The sequence below is a fragment of the Mytilus trossulus genome, chromosome 1, assembly GCF_036588685.1.
Source record: "Mytilus trossulus isolate FHL-02 chromosome 1, PNRI_Mtr1.1.1.hap1, whole genome shotgun sequence".
Classification (NCBI taxonomy): domain Eukaryota; kingdom Metazoa; phylum Mollusca; class Bivalvia; order Mytilida; family Mytilidae; genus Mytilus; species Mytilus trossulus.
The window spans coordinates 19,615,289-19,630,681 of record NC_086373.1 but is presented as its reverse complement, the minus strand read 5'-3'; the positions used below and the strand labels follow the sequence as shown (position 1 = coordinate 19,630,681).

At 31.3% G+C, this 15,393-nt stretch overlaps 2 protein-coding genes across 5 annotated transcripts; one reads left to right on the top strand and one right to left on the bottom strand.

Moving 5' to 3' along the window:
• Positions 1 to 990: 990 nt before the first annotated feature.
• LOC134717923 (heme-binding protein 2-like) lies at positions 991 to 5,595 on the bottom strand. Of its 4 annotated transcripts, none has more exons than XM_063580445.1 (4): positions 5,577 to 5,595; positions 3,568 to 3,675; positions 2,460 to 2,589; positions 991 to 2,040 (listed from the first exon to the last, which is right to left on the bottom strand). In XM_063580445.1, the coding sequence occupies exons 2-4, from the start codon at positions 3,661 to 3,663 to the stop codon at positions 1,676 to 1,678; spliced, it is 591 nt and encodes a 196-aa protein (XP_063436515.1). In that variant the 5' UTR covers positions 3,664 to 3,675; positions 5,577 to 5,595; the 3' UTR covers positions 991 to 1,675. The 4 variants fall into 4 exon arrangements, with proteins under 4 accessions (XP_063436515.1, XP_063436508.1, XP_063436500.1 ...); XM_063580438.1 differs by lacking the exon at positions 5,577 to 5,595 and adding an exon at positions 5,298 to 5,423; XM_063580430.1 differs by lacking the exon at positions 5,577 to 5,595 and adding an exon at positions 5,291 to 5,400.
• On the top strand, positions 5,424 to 13,412 carry LOC134717951 (heme-binding protein 2-like). Its single transcript, XM_063580455.1, has 6 exons — positions 5,424 to 5,442; positions 5,613 to 5,711; positions 8,997 to 9,174; positions 9,939 to 10,068; positions 10,741 to 10,918; positions 11,781 to 13,412. Exons 3-6 carry the CDS (start codon positions 8,998 to 9,000, stop codon positions 11,953 to 11,955), a joined length of 660 nt encoding a protein of 219 aa, XP_063436525.1. The 5' UTR covers positions 5,424 to 5,442; positions 5,613 to 5,711; position 8,997; the 3' UTR covers positions 11,956 to 13,412.
• Positions 13,413 to 15,393: the final 1,981 nt, after the last annotated feature.

Below are 15,393 nucleotides of genomic sequence, written 5' to 3'. Positions count from 1 at the left end.
AACCCCACAGTAATATGTACAGTAAAAGAAGCGGGAGTCTAATGATAGAATAGATAACAGACATGGATTTACAAAATCATGAAATGACGCACATCAAGTGATTGCAATAAGAAATACTAGACATTTTTTCAGTAACCAGTATGTGCAGAACTTATTCTACCATCCCTATTGTGCAAAGTTGTGTTTCGTTTCATATTGTACTGCCTGACTGGACAAAAAATTAAGAAATAAACATACAATAAGATAATTGAAGCCCACCAATACCATAAGAGACTGAAATGAGTGTTTTTATGAAAAAATAATTATATTCTATTCCTTTATTGGTTGTGTAAATGAATATAAAACATAACAAAAGACAACATATAATCATTCGCTAATGCCCAAATTGACAAAAAATGTGACTATAATTTTGTATGAAAATGCATATGGTTCTCTCTCCAATATCTGAATAGTTTATACATGTACATATATGTTTAAAAAATAACAGAAAGAAAATATCCATTAACTTATGCCAGATCTAGGGCTCTGAGAAGTTAATTATTCTATCATGATTGCAATCAGTAATTTTCAAAAATGTTGTACATTGTTTTTGAAAAAAAAGTTGAAATATGATTATCTCCCCCTTTTTATTTTGTTTGTTATCTTTCTTTGAAATTTAGTCTGATAGACCAGGACAAAAAAAATTTGAATTCAAAATGTGTAAGCCATCTGAATACAGTAGTCTCATAAAAAATAAGATCAATTATTTTTTCCCATTTTATAACAAAAATAAATAAAACCATTCATTGACAATTCAATTTATATTGTTTCAACAAAAAAATATATACAAACATGTGCTTTGAGATCTCCCACAATCTACTATGATTCAGATTTTATACACAAGATAAGGAGTTCAATAATAATATAAAAAAGCATTTATAAGGCAATTTTGCAGCCTCTTATAGCATATTGAATTTGCATGTCAAAATAGAATTCTCTATCAACAGGCACATACATTGTACATTATTTTATAATAAAGGAAAAGTACACAAGACATCAACCTTTGACCTATATAACAAAAACTGCTTAACAATTGCAGACTTATTACAATAAATAAACAGGTTGTATGATTGCCTATTTTCATTTTTTTTAAATAATTTCCATTTGTAATATTTTTCCTTTTTCTACCCGTACATATATTGACTTCTAAACAAATTTAAACTATTAAAAATAAACTATCTATATCAAGTTCTACATAAATGGTCATAAATATCTTATGGTGAGCCCTGCTTTTAACGTGCACATGCTGAATTTACAAGAAGGAATGATTTTATTATCATCAGAAATCAGAATAAGGTAATGAGCTAATTTTTAAAGTGTTTGCAAGAATATGTTATATATATATAAAAATCTTAATTTAACAGTTTTGTAAATTTAATGGTTTATATTGCTCTTGTGAAACAAAATTGATAATTCCCCCTTCGATTTTTTTTTTATGTGATTGCATTTGATGATATGATTTGAAGGCTGAGTACTAATGAGACTAGAGTTAGACACAGCAACATGATTTCCTTACCAAATAATTTGTAATACTAAATACATGTAGTTACATTTTTTTTGCTGATAGTTTAAACTCAATAATTAAACAACACCATTGAACAAGTGTTACATTCATGATAAGTTGTATTCAACATTTTTATTCCTTCTCCTTATTTTTGATTAACCAGACTTCGTTAGTCCTTGCAAACAATTGAAATGGACTATTATACCCAGCTGTAAACCAATAGTCTTGATTTATTGTAGTTTTATCCTTAATTTGTTCAGTCATTTTTTGTGCTTCAGAGAGCCAGTCCTGTTCTTTTGCAAAGCCTCCAAAAGATTTAACATATACATCCATAGCTGGTCTGTCTTCTATGAACACATCAGGGTTTGTTGGTTTTGGTGGATTGTCTTGGTGCTCAGGTGGGATATAGAAAGATGTGGTGAATGTATTTTCACAGTTTGGACCTGCTCCAGGGAGAATCTTTGTAGCTACTGGTGCAGTCATATCTATCTTTTGATCTACAAAAAAAAACACAACAAAATAACACTTGAAGATCCTTGCATTCATCTCTCACATAATTTATAAATTGATGGACATATAGTGATTATAAATTTTAGTACATACACCAATAACATTTGGTACAGCTTACTTAAAGCAATTTTCAAATATCTGATCATTTAGTCCTATAGCAATCCATAATACAGTTCTGGTCTTCAACAATATTGAATAAGTCCATGAGGCTCTAAATGCATATAACTTTAGAGACACCTACATTTTAAAATAGATAAATTTAAGTAAAGAATCATGAATATGGCACAAAGACCTTGACATAACTTGTCAGACTACAGATTCCTAAATTGAAGCAATTATAAAAATATATTTATCAGACATATGACAGTTATATGCTCAACAGCCTTCATAATCTTGTAGGACTTACTGTTTTCATTAGTTCCTGTGATGTATTTAAACAGTTTTTGAAATCCAGCGCTCACTGCTTCTTCACGGTTCATGCCCATTGTTTTGGTACTAACCCACTTTGCTGCTTCATAATGTCTTTCCTCTACACCCTAAAAATAAGAAACTTAATTACAATATTATGTTTGAGTATTCAATATTCAAATCAATTTTAGAATTCTGAAAAAAAGGCCACTGGTATACATGTATGTCAGTAACTGCTAGTAGTCCTTTGTGAATTTATGCATTATTGTCCTATTGTTTCGTTTCATTGGTTACCTGTTCTGACTTGTAATGTGTGTATTGTTTAGTGTTTGTTTTTTCTACATTGGCTTGAGGTAAAGAGGGAGGATTGAGATCTCACACATAGCATATTTAATCCCTCCGCATTTTTGTGTCTGTCCCAAGTCAGTAACCTCTGACCTATGTAAGTCTTGTATGATTTTTAATTTTGGTTTTTCTTATATATATTTCAGAGTTTAGTAAGATGTTCAGTGATAGTACACATTTTTGTTTAGGGGCCAGCTGAAGCAATCCTACGAGTACTGAATTTATCTCGCTGTATTGAAGACCCAGTTGTGGCCTTTCTGCTGTTTTCTGCTCTTTGATAGGGTGAGTGACTCTTTGACAAATTCCCCATTTCCATTCTCAATTTTATTGATGGTAATTTTAAGTACATGAAGTCATTGGAAGTATGAAGTTTTAAAATTAGGTATAAACTTAACCATTGTGTTAACTCATTTAAAATATACAAAAATGAAGCGTGCTTTGAATAGGTCTTTTATACTATACTAGATGCATCCTTCATTGAGTTCAGCTAGTACCGGGTAACACTTCATAATATGGAAAAATCTAGATTCTGACATAAGACACTACTATTTTTACTTTATGTGAAGGCAACATTGCAAACTTTCAAAAATCTTAAAATGTCTACTACTGTTTCATACAAGTTCATGTTTGTATAGTCTTCAAACTTATAGTCACTATATAAAATAATATATCAATTTCAATTTATTTAAGCAATGTACAGTTAATACCCCAGTGACACACATGTAGTTTTATACCTCCATATATCATGTACATGTACTTACATCCTCAGAACTACTGGTAGATGTTTTCTCATACTTTGGTTTCTCCAGGAATTTACCGGTCACAGCAGATCCTACTGTTTTCAATATACTGGTCATCTTGTTGTTTATCTAAAAAATAAAATCAAAACATGACCTGTACAGCATTTGATGTTAAAGTTGTCTCTATTTGCCTCATGCCACATCTTCTGATTTATATATCCAGAATTTTTCAGTCAGAATTTCTGCTGTCATGGCTATATGCCTGATGTTCTTGTTTTCTAGACAAATTGACCTGTACTTATGTACAATCATTGGTATTTTAAATGCATTAATTTCAGAGGCAGAGGTGGGACGGGGTAGGGTATCTGGGCCCAAGTTAATTAGAGCTGCAAATAAATGTATATGGTTAATTGCCTACACTTCCACATGTCTCAATCCAAATGTTGCCTCTTTGTTAACAGTTTAAAAAGATTTAAGACATGTATATGATTAATGCATAGGCTTTCACATGTCCCATTCCAAATGTTGCCTTTTTGGTTACAGTTTAAAATGATTTAATTGAAGAGCTCTTGAGTTAATTGGGGATTATTTTTATTACTTTCCACTTTAGTCATATACAAAATGAACTAGGATTACAAGGGAGACTATGTAATTATGGAATTATCCCAATATTAAATATGTAAGAATGTCAAATTAAAACTTAATTAAAGTTGAGGGGCATTTTAAGACCACTTTTGGACAAACTAATCTACTTCAATATCTTAAAGGACTTGAATTTCATATATATATGTCTATAATGATATGAACCAAAGGTAAAATCTATCTCCAGAACAATTAACACAGGTTGTATCCAGCCCTTTTCAATAGCAGGGTTTTCCTGACCCAAGATAAGGGGGGGGGGGGGGGGATGTCATAACATGTCTACATTCAAATGCATTGATAGTCCAAAAAGAGACCCCCGCCCCCTGAATATATTGATATTGTGAAATTGATGGTTACCCTTGTCTAATAAGAATTTGTAGATTCAGATCCTTTAATTTTTTTTTATTAAGATAACTATAAGTTACTTATTAACATACATGTATTAGTCATTCGTGTCATTGTTTATAGTTGTAGCTTAATTAATGTTGATATTCTCATTATGTATGTAATTGAAGATAGAATCCTGGCATCATTTAATGATGTTTAATTGTATAAAGACAAAGTGGAACATGATGCCAACATCAAAACAAAAATATTTCAAAGAAACAGATTTCAAGAGGGAGCCCGCTCCAGTCACTCCCTATACATGTATACATAAGCAACCAAATGTTTTCCAAAAGAGAACCCCCCCCCCCCTAAATCCGCCTCTGATTTCAAAGGTGGTAAATCCAACTTAACATTGGGAGGATCCTGTGTGGCTAATTTAACTTTTGTTTTAATCCATTGTACATAACCATCTGTAATTGGCTTCATCGACTCACAATATCCATATGAGGATTTTTTTTAACTTAAAAAAGTAAGGTTAAATTTACAATTATTAATTGGATGTAAATACAGAGCTGAACTTTTATGTGGTATAAATGTGTTCTATTTATAAAATAGTTACCTCTAAATACTTCTCAGATGCTTGCAAATGGTTAATTGTTTGAAATTTAAATAAAACGGATGATTTTATACTCTTGTTTAAAATATTCATCAAAAGTTATATAAAATGAAGTTTCTGGATTAAATCATGCAAGAAATCTTATGTCTTGTGACATACCAATTACCACTTTAGTTTAGTTGTGTAAGCCGCTTGTTTACATCCACCACGTGAAGAAACACGTGGGGTAATGCTTCCGGGTTGATCTAAAGTTAACTTGGACGACACCAAATGTTGAAGGTAAGGGAGAGAAGACAAAGCGCAAAGCAAAGGTAGTATTCGTTAATTTTTATCTTCATTTAGTATAGATTTTTGATAGAAGATAACTAAATACAAATGTAGTATTTCACACTGATAAATAATGCCGAAACGACCGACAGTCTCTACTGTTGTGATAGGATTTTACCCTCTAAAATTATATTGGACTCTTCTTTAACCACAGGTACATGTGAACTTCTTTGGTTATACAACTTCACGTTCCAGTTATTCGAATGATACACAGTCTCAGACAGTAATTGAACAGACAGAGAGATATATTCAGGTAAATTTTATCTTAAGCTCTGATAAAGAAATTAAAAAGGCGTTTGAACACCAAACTAACACAGTTGTTTTCAGTTATCAGGTAAACTGTATATTTCAAGGTAAACACTGTTTACATACCTGTAGACTTTATTAATTTTCAAGGCTACTATATAACCAAGGACGTATAACTAACTTAAAAAAAAAATTTAAAAAAATATAGTTGTTTGCAAAAAGTTGTTCCATTTTCTTCAAATTAGTGCCATTTTTAATGGCTTTAAAATGAATTTAAACATATAAACATGATAAAAGACAATTTTTAAAGATTTTTTTTGCATAAACATGATGATTTCAAGGGAGGGATTGTTACTCATTTGGGGAATAGTTCCCCATTTGGAGGATTGTCCCTAACCTGATTATCCCTGTGATAAGTTCTACTTAGAACTGCCAATACACGGCCACCATCAATAAGTTGATTATTTTGTCACTTTTGGATGTGCATTTAAAATTTTGACAAACTATTGAATTGTGCTATGCATCATTTATACAATGAATTTAAAAATATCTTTAGCCATAAAAAGAATGGGTTCGATTGCCCAAACCCTAACTACCGACTGTCTTAACCTCAGGGTTAAGTGTTTGGGCAAACCAAAATATTTTTAATTGTGGCCTTGGTGTTGATCTAGTTCATTTCATATAGGCAAGTCTTGGGTAAAAATATTCCTTTCACACTTGGGTCCTACAAGAAGGTATTTGGTATCTATTAGTGTTGATATTTCTGGATTGCCTATATGGTGGAAGGAGAGTATTGTACAGTACTGGTGTCAACTTTCACCATCCCTTTGGCAAGTTTATACATCGATCATTGTAAGCCTTAATGTTCTCCTACAGTCTTTGAGGGTTTTCCATTCTAGTTGGTTAAGCATGTCACTAACAGATGATGTGTTATGATATCTGTTAGTGACATATCTGGTGGCTCTTCTCTGTACCATTTCCAGCAGGTTGGTTTTTGTTGTTTTGTAGATATATGATCCCAGACTTGTGCATGCATATTCTAGAGTTGGTTTTATAAGTGATTTGTCAAATGTTTGTATGCAGTATCTTTTATTGTTCTGTTACTGATGTTCAAGTTACGTTTGAGGAAGCCTATGGTCATATGTTTACCTTAACACATATGTTTTTGATGTGTTCATTCCATTTTAAATTGGAGTTGATGGTGCATCGAAGGTACTTTGCAGAATTAAGAGATTTGAGAGAGTGGCCATGCAGTACATATTCTTTTATAATATTATAGGCTTACATTTTCTTGTTATGGTACAACTCACCAAATGGGGAACTATTCCCAAGACGAGTGAGAATCCCTCATTTGAGGATAGGTTTGTTAGTGCTAAAGAAAATTTCTTCAAATTCTCTAAAGTTTTTTTCTTACAAATATTCATGAAAAATGCAGCAAATTTTCCATAAAAACTTCGAAAAATTGATAATGTTCAAACCTCTATAACTTTTTAGAAGCCCACAACAAAAATCTTGTTCTTTGGAAGAAGTTGTTCCATCTATGAATTTGTGCTACATGTATATGTTAAGCATGTTAAGTAAAGAGACCTGTTTTAAGAATATTTAGTTTTTAGCTTTATCAAATGAACAAATGATTATTCAAGTCATGCAAGTGAGGTGTTAAGTGTTACTCATTTGAGGAATAGTTCGTAAGTTGGTGGGTTGTCCCCAACCTACTTGCTCTTTTGTCAAACAGAATCATGAGTAATGTTTTACAGAAATCTATTTCTTAGTTTTAAATACGCTTTAATTTTTAAAAAAACTTGTAACAAAAAAAATATAATTTGAAGATTTTGACGACTGACATTTCAACAAATTTTCTACAGTTGCATTGTGCATATTGTGTTAATTTAAAACCTGTAAAAGATAAATTGCAGTTGATTTTTTTTTCACAAATGAATTGAAAGTGATAACATGGCTAATGCTGTTGTTCTTACTCCCCTTACACCATGTACACCTCACACATGCATGACATGTCATAGTCTACAAAACTTTATTATTATGATGAAATTTATTCAGTTCATTGGTGTTGCCATTTTTTTGTCGAGCCTGCAACTTTTGTTGCAGAAAGCTCTATATATGTAACAGAGGATAGTGATCCGTAGCTGCCCCCGCCAGAGTAAGCTAACTTCTTAAAAGCTTTATATGTTAGAAGGTGGAAGACCTGTATGCTTCATACTTTGTATATATAGATGCCTCATGTTGTGAACTCTCCGTCAATCACATGTCCAATGCCCTTGACCTCATTTTCATGGTTCAGTGACTACTTGAAAAAAAGTTCAGATTTTTTGTAATGTTTTTAATTCTCTCTTATTATAAGTAATAGGATAACTATATTTGGTACAATGTATGTGCATACTTTGTAAGGTCCTTGTGCCAGTCAGACAACTTTCACTTGACTTCAACCTCATTTCATGGATCAGAGAACAAGGTTAAGTTTTGGTGGTAAAGTCCATATGTCAGATACTATAAGAAAAGGTCTAGTACATTCGGTGTTTGGAAGGACTGTAAGGTGAACATGTCCAACTGGCAGGTGTCATTTAACCTTGATCTCATTTTCATAGTTCATGTGCAGTGGTTATAGGTAAGTTTTTGTGTTTTGGTCTGTTTTTCTTATACTTTTTGCAATAGGTCTACTATATTTGGTGTATTGATTGATTTTAAGGTGTACATGTCTAGCTGACAGGTGTCCTCTGACCTGGACCTCATTTTCATAGTTCAGTAGTCAAAGTTAAGTTTTTGAGTTTTGGTGTATTTTTCTAATACTTTATGCAATAGGTCAACTATATTTGGTGTATGGAAATATTTTATGATCTATATGTCAGTCACACAGGTTTTATTTGACCTTGACCTCATTTTCATGTATAGATCAATGTTTACTGTTTAGTTTTCTAAGTTAATGTTGAGTTTATGTGACAATAAGTTGTTATAATATTTAAGCTTTATATTTAGGACTATCAACATAATATCTGAATTAGTAAGAAGGCGAAACATTTCAGCGTGTGCATTCTTGTTAGTATCACTTTATAATTATTTTCAAATTTTCAAACATTGTATATATATTTCAGGTACGTCTTGTTCTCAGGTTTTTACATTGTTTAAATTCTTTTAAGATTGAATTAAAGTTAGAAGTTTAATATGGGATTCTCCAATCACTGTTGGTCTAAGCTAGGTTTTTATAAGGACTAGGCTTATTGGGTATACTGTATATTTTTTTGAAAGACATTAACGTGATGATTTTTCTTTTTTGCAGCATGTTAATAAAACTAGCAGTTGTCCTCCTGATGGCAGTTATTTGCCAAGGAGAAAAACTGTTCTACAAGCCCAGGATGATAAAAGTTCTTCCTAGCAATGAGATTGAACCTCAAAAGAAACCAGATTTTTGCAACAAACTTGACTGCCCTGAATACAAAGTCATAGAATCTAGTTCGGTATGATCTGTTATACATAAGATATAAAAGTTTTATTTGACTTAGAAGATCTTTTATGGAACAATTTTTAAAAGTGTTAACGCTGATCCTTAATATTCATGTTATTTGTAGAATTACAATGTATAATGACTATAACCATGATAACTGCAACACTCGACTAATGGATCTAACCCCAAATTCCTTGTTTTTGTGTAATGGTTTTTTTAATAGCAAATCAAGGGATTTGGGGTATCCATTCGAGACAGAAATACAGTTCATGCACAGCCAAAACACACAAAAAGCAATGGAAAAGCTCTTTAATTGCTATTCATATCAAAGTCACAGTGAGGCCTTCAACACTGATATACTGTATAATACATATATATATTATCTGTTATACATGATGCTGTTTGCATCTATGAACATTTTAAACTTAACCTTAATTCATGTAAGATTTGAGCTGACTTTTTCCCATACTGTGATATGACAGTTTTCATGGTAACTTAAAATATTTAATTCATTATAATTTACATGTATACACTTCAGTAAACTTCACTTGATCAATGATGTAAGAAAGATGTGCTCAGTTCATAAGTTCAGAAAAAAGTTAAGGCAACATTATACTATCTGTAATTTACAGCATAATACATACAAAAGAACATTATCTTAGTGTCTATAATCAGGATAATTCATGATAATAGATATCATGATTAGTAAGATATTCAAACAATTCTTTTTCTAATCATTTATGATTTTCGTCAACTAGAATAATTTGACAATTTCAGGGCTATGAGTTGAGAGAATATACAGCCACACACTGGGTGTCCACTGCCCTAGCTGGAATAGACTACAGCAAAGCAAGCAGCGAGATGTTTATGAAATTATTTGCATATATCCAAGGGAAAAATGCTAAAAGTAAGGCAATGTATACAAATGATCCAAAATTGCTGAATTTTCACTAACAGTAATTACAGTACAAACATTGATTTAGAACTTTTCACTATACATGCTATATAATGTAAATCATGTCCATTTATTATCTTTCACTATTTGTCCATGTCTTTAGGGTGACAGACCTTGGTAATTAGCCACAGTTTCAACTTTGTAACCAGGTTAAATAAACAGGAAGTTTCAATGAATTAATTATAGTTCCTATAATTATAGTTGTCATAAACATATATTATAGTGCTTTATAGAAATGAAAGATGGTGAAAAAGTCACATGCCAAATTATATACTGGTATTAGCAAGCATAACAACAACAGCAAACATTCAAGAAATCATTATACGTTTTAAAGAGATGTGCTATATACTTTTTGATTTACTTTGGAATTCTTGATCTTCAATGTGTCCAGATATTCCTAATTTGCAGAATGTATTGATTTCTTGATACCTTTAAAGCTCAGTAGAATTTTGTTCTATAAAAGGGTACTAATCATTTGTCATGCTGGTCACACATTTAATTATTACTTATAATTATAATGCAGCATGTTGCCCAAAGGCTACAGTGCCTGACAACATTACCCTGAATCAGTAAATTAATTTACCTAAAACTGCATAAATATTTAATAAATATAATTTCTTTTAGAGGAAAAAATAGCCATGACAGCTCCAGTTTTGGTTCGACTTATCCCAGGTCAGGGGCCAGCATGTGAGAGCAACTTCACAATGTCTTTCTTCATGTCAAACAAAGTCGCAGATCCACCAGCACCAACAGACTCTACAGTGACATTAAAGAGTGCTCCAACATTTAGGGCATATGTTCGGTAAGTAACAGGTCTTACAATGGCTTTAAATAGCTCCAACTTCTAAGACTTTTTAAAAAGTTTCTGCATTAATATCACATATTTTTGACCTTATTACTTTTTTGGGCTAATTATAAGTTTAAATTTCTAAAAATATCTAATGATATTATTGTTAAATAAAAGATTCAAAAAATTATTTAATATTCTGTCTGATTACTGTGAAATCATTATTATTTGTTGGGTACCAATTAACATGGATTTCGTTGGTACAGTTAAACCATGAAATTAAATGTTCAATGAATGATGAATTTTCTATAGATGTATGCAGACTGCAGCAAAACCAGGAAATTAAACATGTAAAATATCCACAAATATGCAGGTTTTCCTTAATCCACGAAAAAATTGGTACCCACAAAAAAATATGAATCCACAATATAATGTTTCTTATGTAATCACCTTAGACTATGATACATAAAGGCAACAGTAGTATACCGCTGTTCAAAACTCATAAATCCATGGACTATAAACAAAATTGGGGTAACAAACTAAAACTGAGGGAAACACATAAAATATAAGAGAACAACGGCACAACACTAAAATGTAACACACACAGAAACGGATTAAGCATCAGACAAAATCCCACGAGAATAGCAAATATAACATCAAAACCAAATACATACACGCATTTGGGATAGACAAGTACTGTGACACGTCTTATCGCAATGTGAATTAACATTATGTACATGTAGACCAGCAACTTCATTAAGAATGAAAAAATCAAAAGATAAGAACTCTAAAGAAACAAAAAGGTTACTGCTAGTTCTAACTTCTGAACAGAAAGCAATGTAAATATTGAATAATATAATTGTTTTTTTAATTATAGACAATTTGGAGGGTATTATAGGAAGATTGAAGATTGGATCAAGGAAGCCCAGGAATTGATCAAGTCTATAAATGACCCCAGCAAGTATCATACTGAGTTTTACTTCACAGCAGGCTATGATAGTCCCTTCAGGATCTTCAACAGACATAATGAAATATGGTTCATCTCCAAATAAGATCATACCACTGAACAATAGCGACCAGCATTATAACAAAATATACTTATCTCTATGTTAACTATTCTAGATGTCAGACAAAATATTCTTATAAGATGAGGTCAAAATATTTTTATTGAACTCATATAATAAATGGATTGGAAATTGTAATGTAGCAAACATTTTTTTGTCAGATATATGTTGTATACCTGACTACCATATCAATTTTGTATTACCCAGTATTAAAGCTTTGAAATCCATTTAAAAATTATTTTTGCTAATATTTTTTGAAATTGATACCTTAAACTGTTATACATTTAAAAAAAGTTCTTCTATATTTTCCAGGTATCTTATGTGTTGTCAGTTTTTAAATATTCCAGAAATACTATGTTGAAGTTTATGTAAATGAAGTAAGACATTGATTGTTTAGCCCAATGCAGGCCAGAATAATTTATCTGGTGTTGATACTCATCCTGTACTCTGTTAAAGAGATAACTCACAAAGTCAGCTTTGGTAAATACAAATAAATACTACTGTGGGTAGCCTTGCAGATCAGAAGTATAACTTGATCTTCTAGGAGCAAACCTTAACTATTTTCGTGAATCTCTTTTTATGTCATGTATGTAAGTCCATTGTTTTTGCATAGCTTATCAGTTCACCCAAAGCCCTGCTGTGATTGTATAACAAAACATTACGGGTTACTCAAATATTTTGAAGCTACGCATGTGCAATTGCAGTACATGTAAATAATTTTTTAAGATACTTGTAGAATATTTTTTTTTTTAACATTCCAATTTCTTATTTTTACTTTTATATTCAGAATCTCATCTTGTAGAACTAGTAGCTGAAATTTACTCCTAATTACAAAATGTATTTCATAATGATAAGAATTGACCCATGTTATGCCTTATATATCTCATGATTGATAGTCCCTCAGTCCTCACAAATATGTACATGGTCATTGTGTAAGAAAGGATAGACTTTCTGTACTATGAAATTATATATGTATTGTAATATGTTCCTCTAAATTCAGTATTTTTGTGATTTTACTTTTTATCTTCATACTTTTTAATGAGGTACTAAACATCCATATGTTTGATACGCAGGGGATTTTCGACACATAATCCATATGCAACTTAATTCTATGGTGTATGCATTTAATTATTTGTTAATTAATTATAAATTTGATGTTTAATATTTTGTAATATATTGTATTAAGTAAACATGCACAATTACATGCATTTAAATTTCAATGTACTTGTATCCTTAGTGATTACAACCAGTAAATGAAGGCCTATTTCCTAAATCCATACTTAGTCCTTATTCTAACAACCTCAAGTCTTACAGAAAATGTTAACCGCAATGTCTCTTGCCTTCATTGAAGCGGGATTATTTGTCATGTGTCTATTTATCTTCTTGTTTTCAAAAATACATTGATGTATATGTTTGCACTTTTAAAATAAAAACATTAAAAATTATTATTGTTTACAGTTGTATTGTTGGTTTTTTTTCTTCGTATATGTCAAAATACAAACATGTGGTTGTCTTACAATTGATACCATATATCATATTTTCTTTTCATTCATTGTTTTGTATCTTAATCAGGCCATTACTTTTCTTGGTTGAATTGTTTTTTCATATAGGGCCATTAATAGCTGACTATGCAGTATAAGATTTGCTCATTGATGCAATGACTTATAGTTGTAAACTTCTACATCTGTTGGTCTGATGGAGCGTTGTCTCATTAGCAATCATACCACATCTCGTTTCTATATGTTTATAACAAATAAAACAAATGTTGTGAACATAATACAATCATACAGCAAAAGTCAAAGGTGCAACCACTAAACATAAAAACATAGAACAATAAAAGTTAATATAGAAACACAGACGACGGCAGTCTAACAAGTTGACATAAAAAGGTCTTTGTCAAGGATTGTTAAGCACTTATTATCCAATTTCATATCAACCTTTTACATAATGAAAGTCATTTTTACTATTACTTAACATTTATCATTGATTATTGTAAGACCACCATGGAAAATTGTGTACTAATGGATGTTCATATTTATGTGGTAATGTTTGTGATGATGTTCGTTTAAGATGAAACTTCAATGTTAAGTCAATGATATTTGCAGAAGTATATGCATTTTCCATCTCATTCCATCCATGCCCAAAGACATCTCATGTTCTATAGTTTCTATATCCCCACAAGGTTCAACAACACAACTTTAAGGACGATTAGGATTAATTTTCATGGTTATTGTAATAACTCTTTAAAAATAAGTGGTCAAAACAAGCATTTTTCTTCTATCTGGACAATAAATGGTGTATAAGTGTATGGATCTCTATGCAATTGTAACAAGGTTTGGTACAAAAAAAAGGAAGATGGGGATTACGAAATAACCGGTCGAAGAAAAGGGACAAAAAACAACACTTCTGTAATACTTTGTATAAATTGTTCAATTTTCATTAGTTTTATAACTGTTGTGTTTAATTTAAATTCTTAAATTCTTGGCGTTCTTCAATATACTGAATCTAACCATGTATTTATGATTTCGGATATTCATGGGTGCCCCATGGGTCACCATTGAAGTCAAAAGGGGTCACAATTAAACTTTTGCTTTCATTAAAAATTGAATTATTAGGGTTCTTCAATATGCGTAATCTTACCATGTACTTAAAATTGAGGACAGTATTCTTTGACATGCCAGTTTTCAAATTGGTGCATATTAAGGTCCAAAGGTTTCAAAACTTAGTTAGAGTTTAACAGAAATTGAAACCTTGTTTTTTGTTTCATTCAAATTTTCAAGTTGTCCGGATTCAAATTGAGATCGATTCCAGCAATTGTTGAATGTTTTTGATATGGTAAAAATAATTGATTTGGTATTTTTGTGTCCTGTCATCAAACTGATCAACATTGAGGTCCGAATAGTCCATAATTAAATTTCGTTTGATTTTTATTATAAATTGAATGTTTGTAGTTCTTTGATTCGTTATATCAGAAAAATATGGATATTAAACCATAAAGGGAAATGTTCAATTTCTATTTACTGTGTCAAAAATCTATGCTCTCGAATATTTAGTCTCAATCCAAATTCAGATATGTATTAAGCTTGAATGTTGTGTCTTTACTTGTCCAAACATTTAGGCGTTCGTCCTCTGCGGTCGTATTAATTTCTGCGCATTATTTATTTTGAGCCGTGATTGGATAACTATTTTTGTTATGTAGAATCATTGGAAGGTCTATATTCAAGGTTCGCCTGACCCTGCTCTTATTTCATGGTTACGTATTCGTGACCAACTATGTTCCCCAAACACTGCCAAACGCTATAAAACTATAATAGGAGTATGGAATGATTTGATATAGAAAGTATAACCCGAGAAAGAATTGCCAATCGAGTACTCGTTTGTTTTTATCGATCGATAATCGGGTGCTTGAAAGTATCAACAAAATGG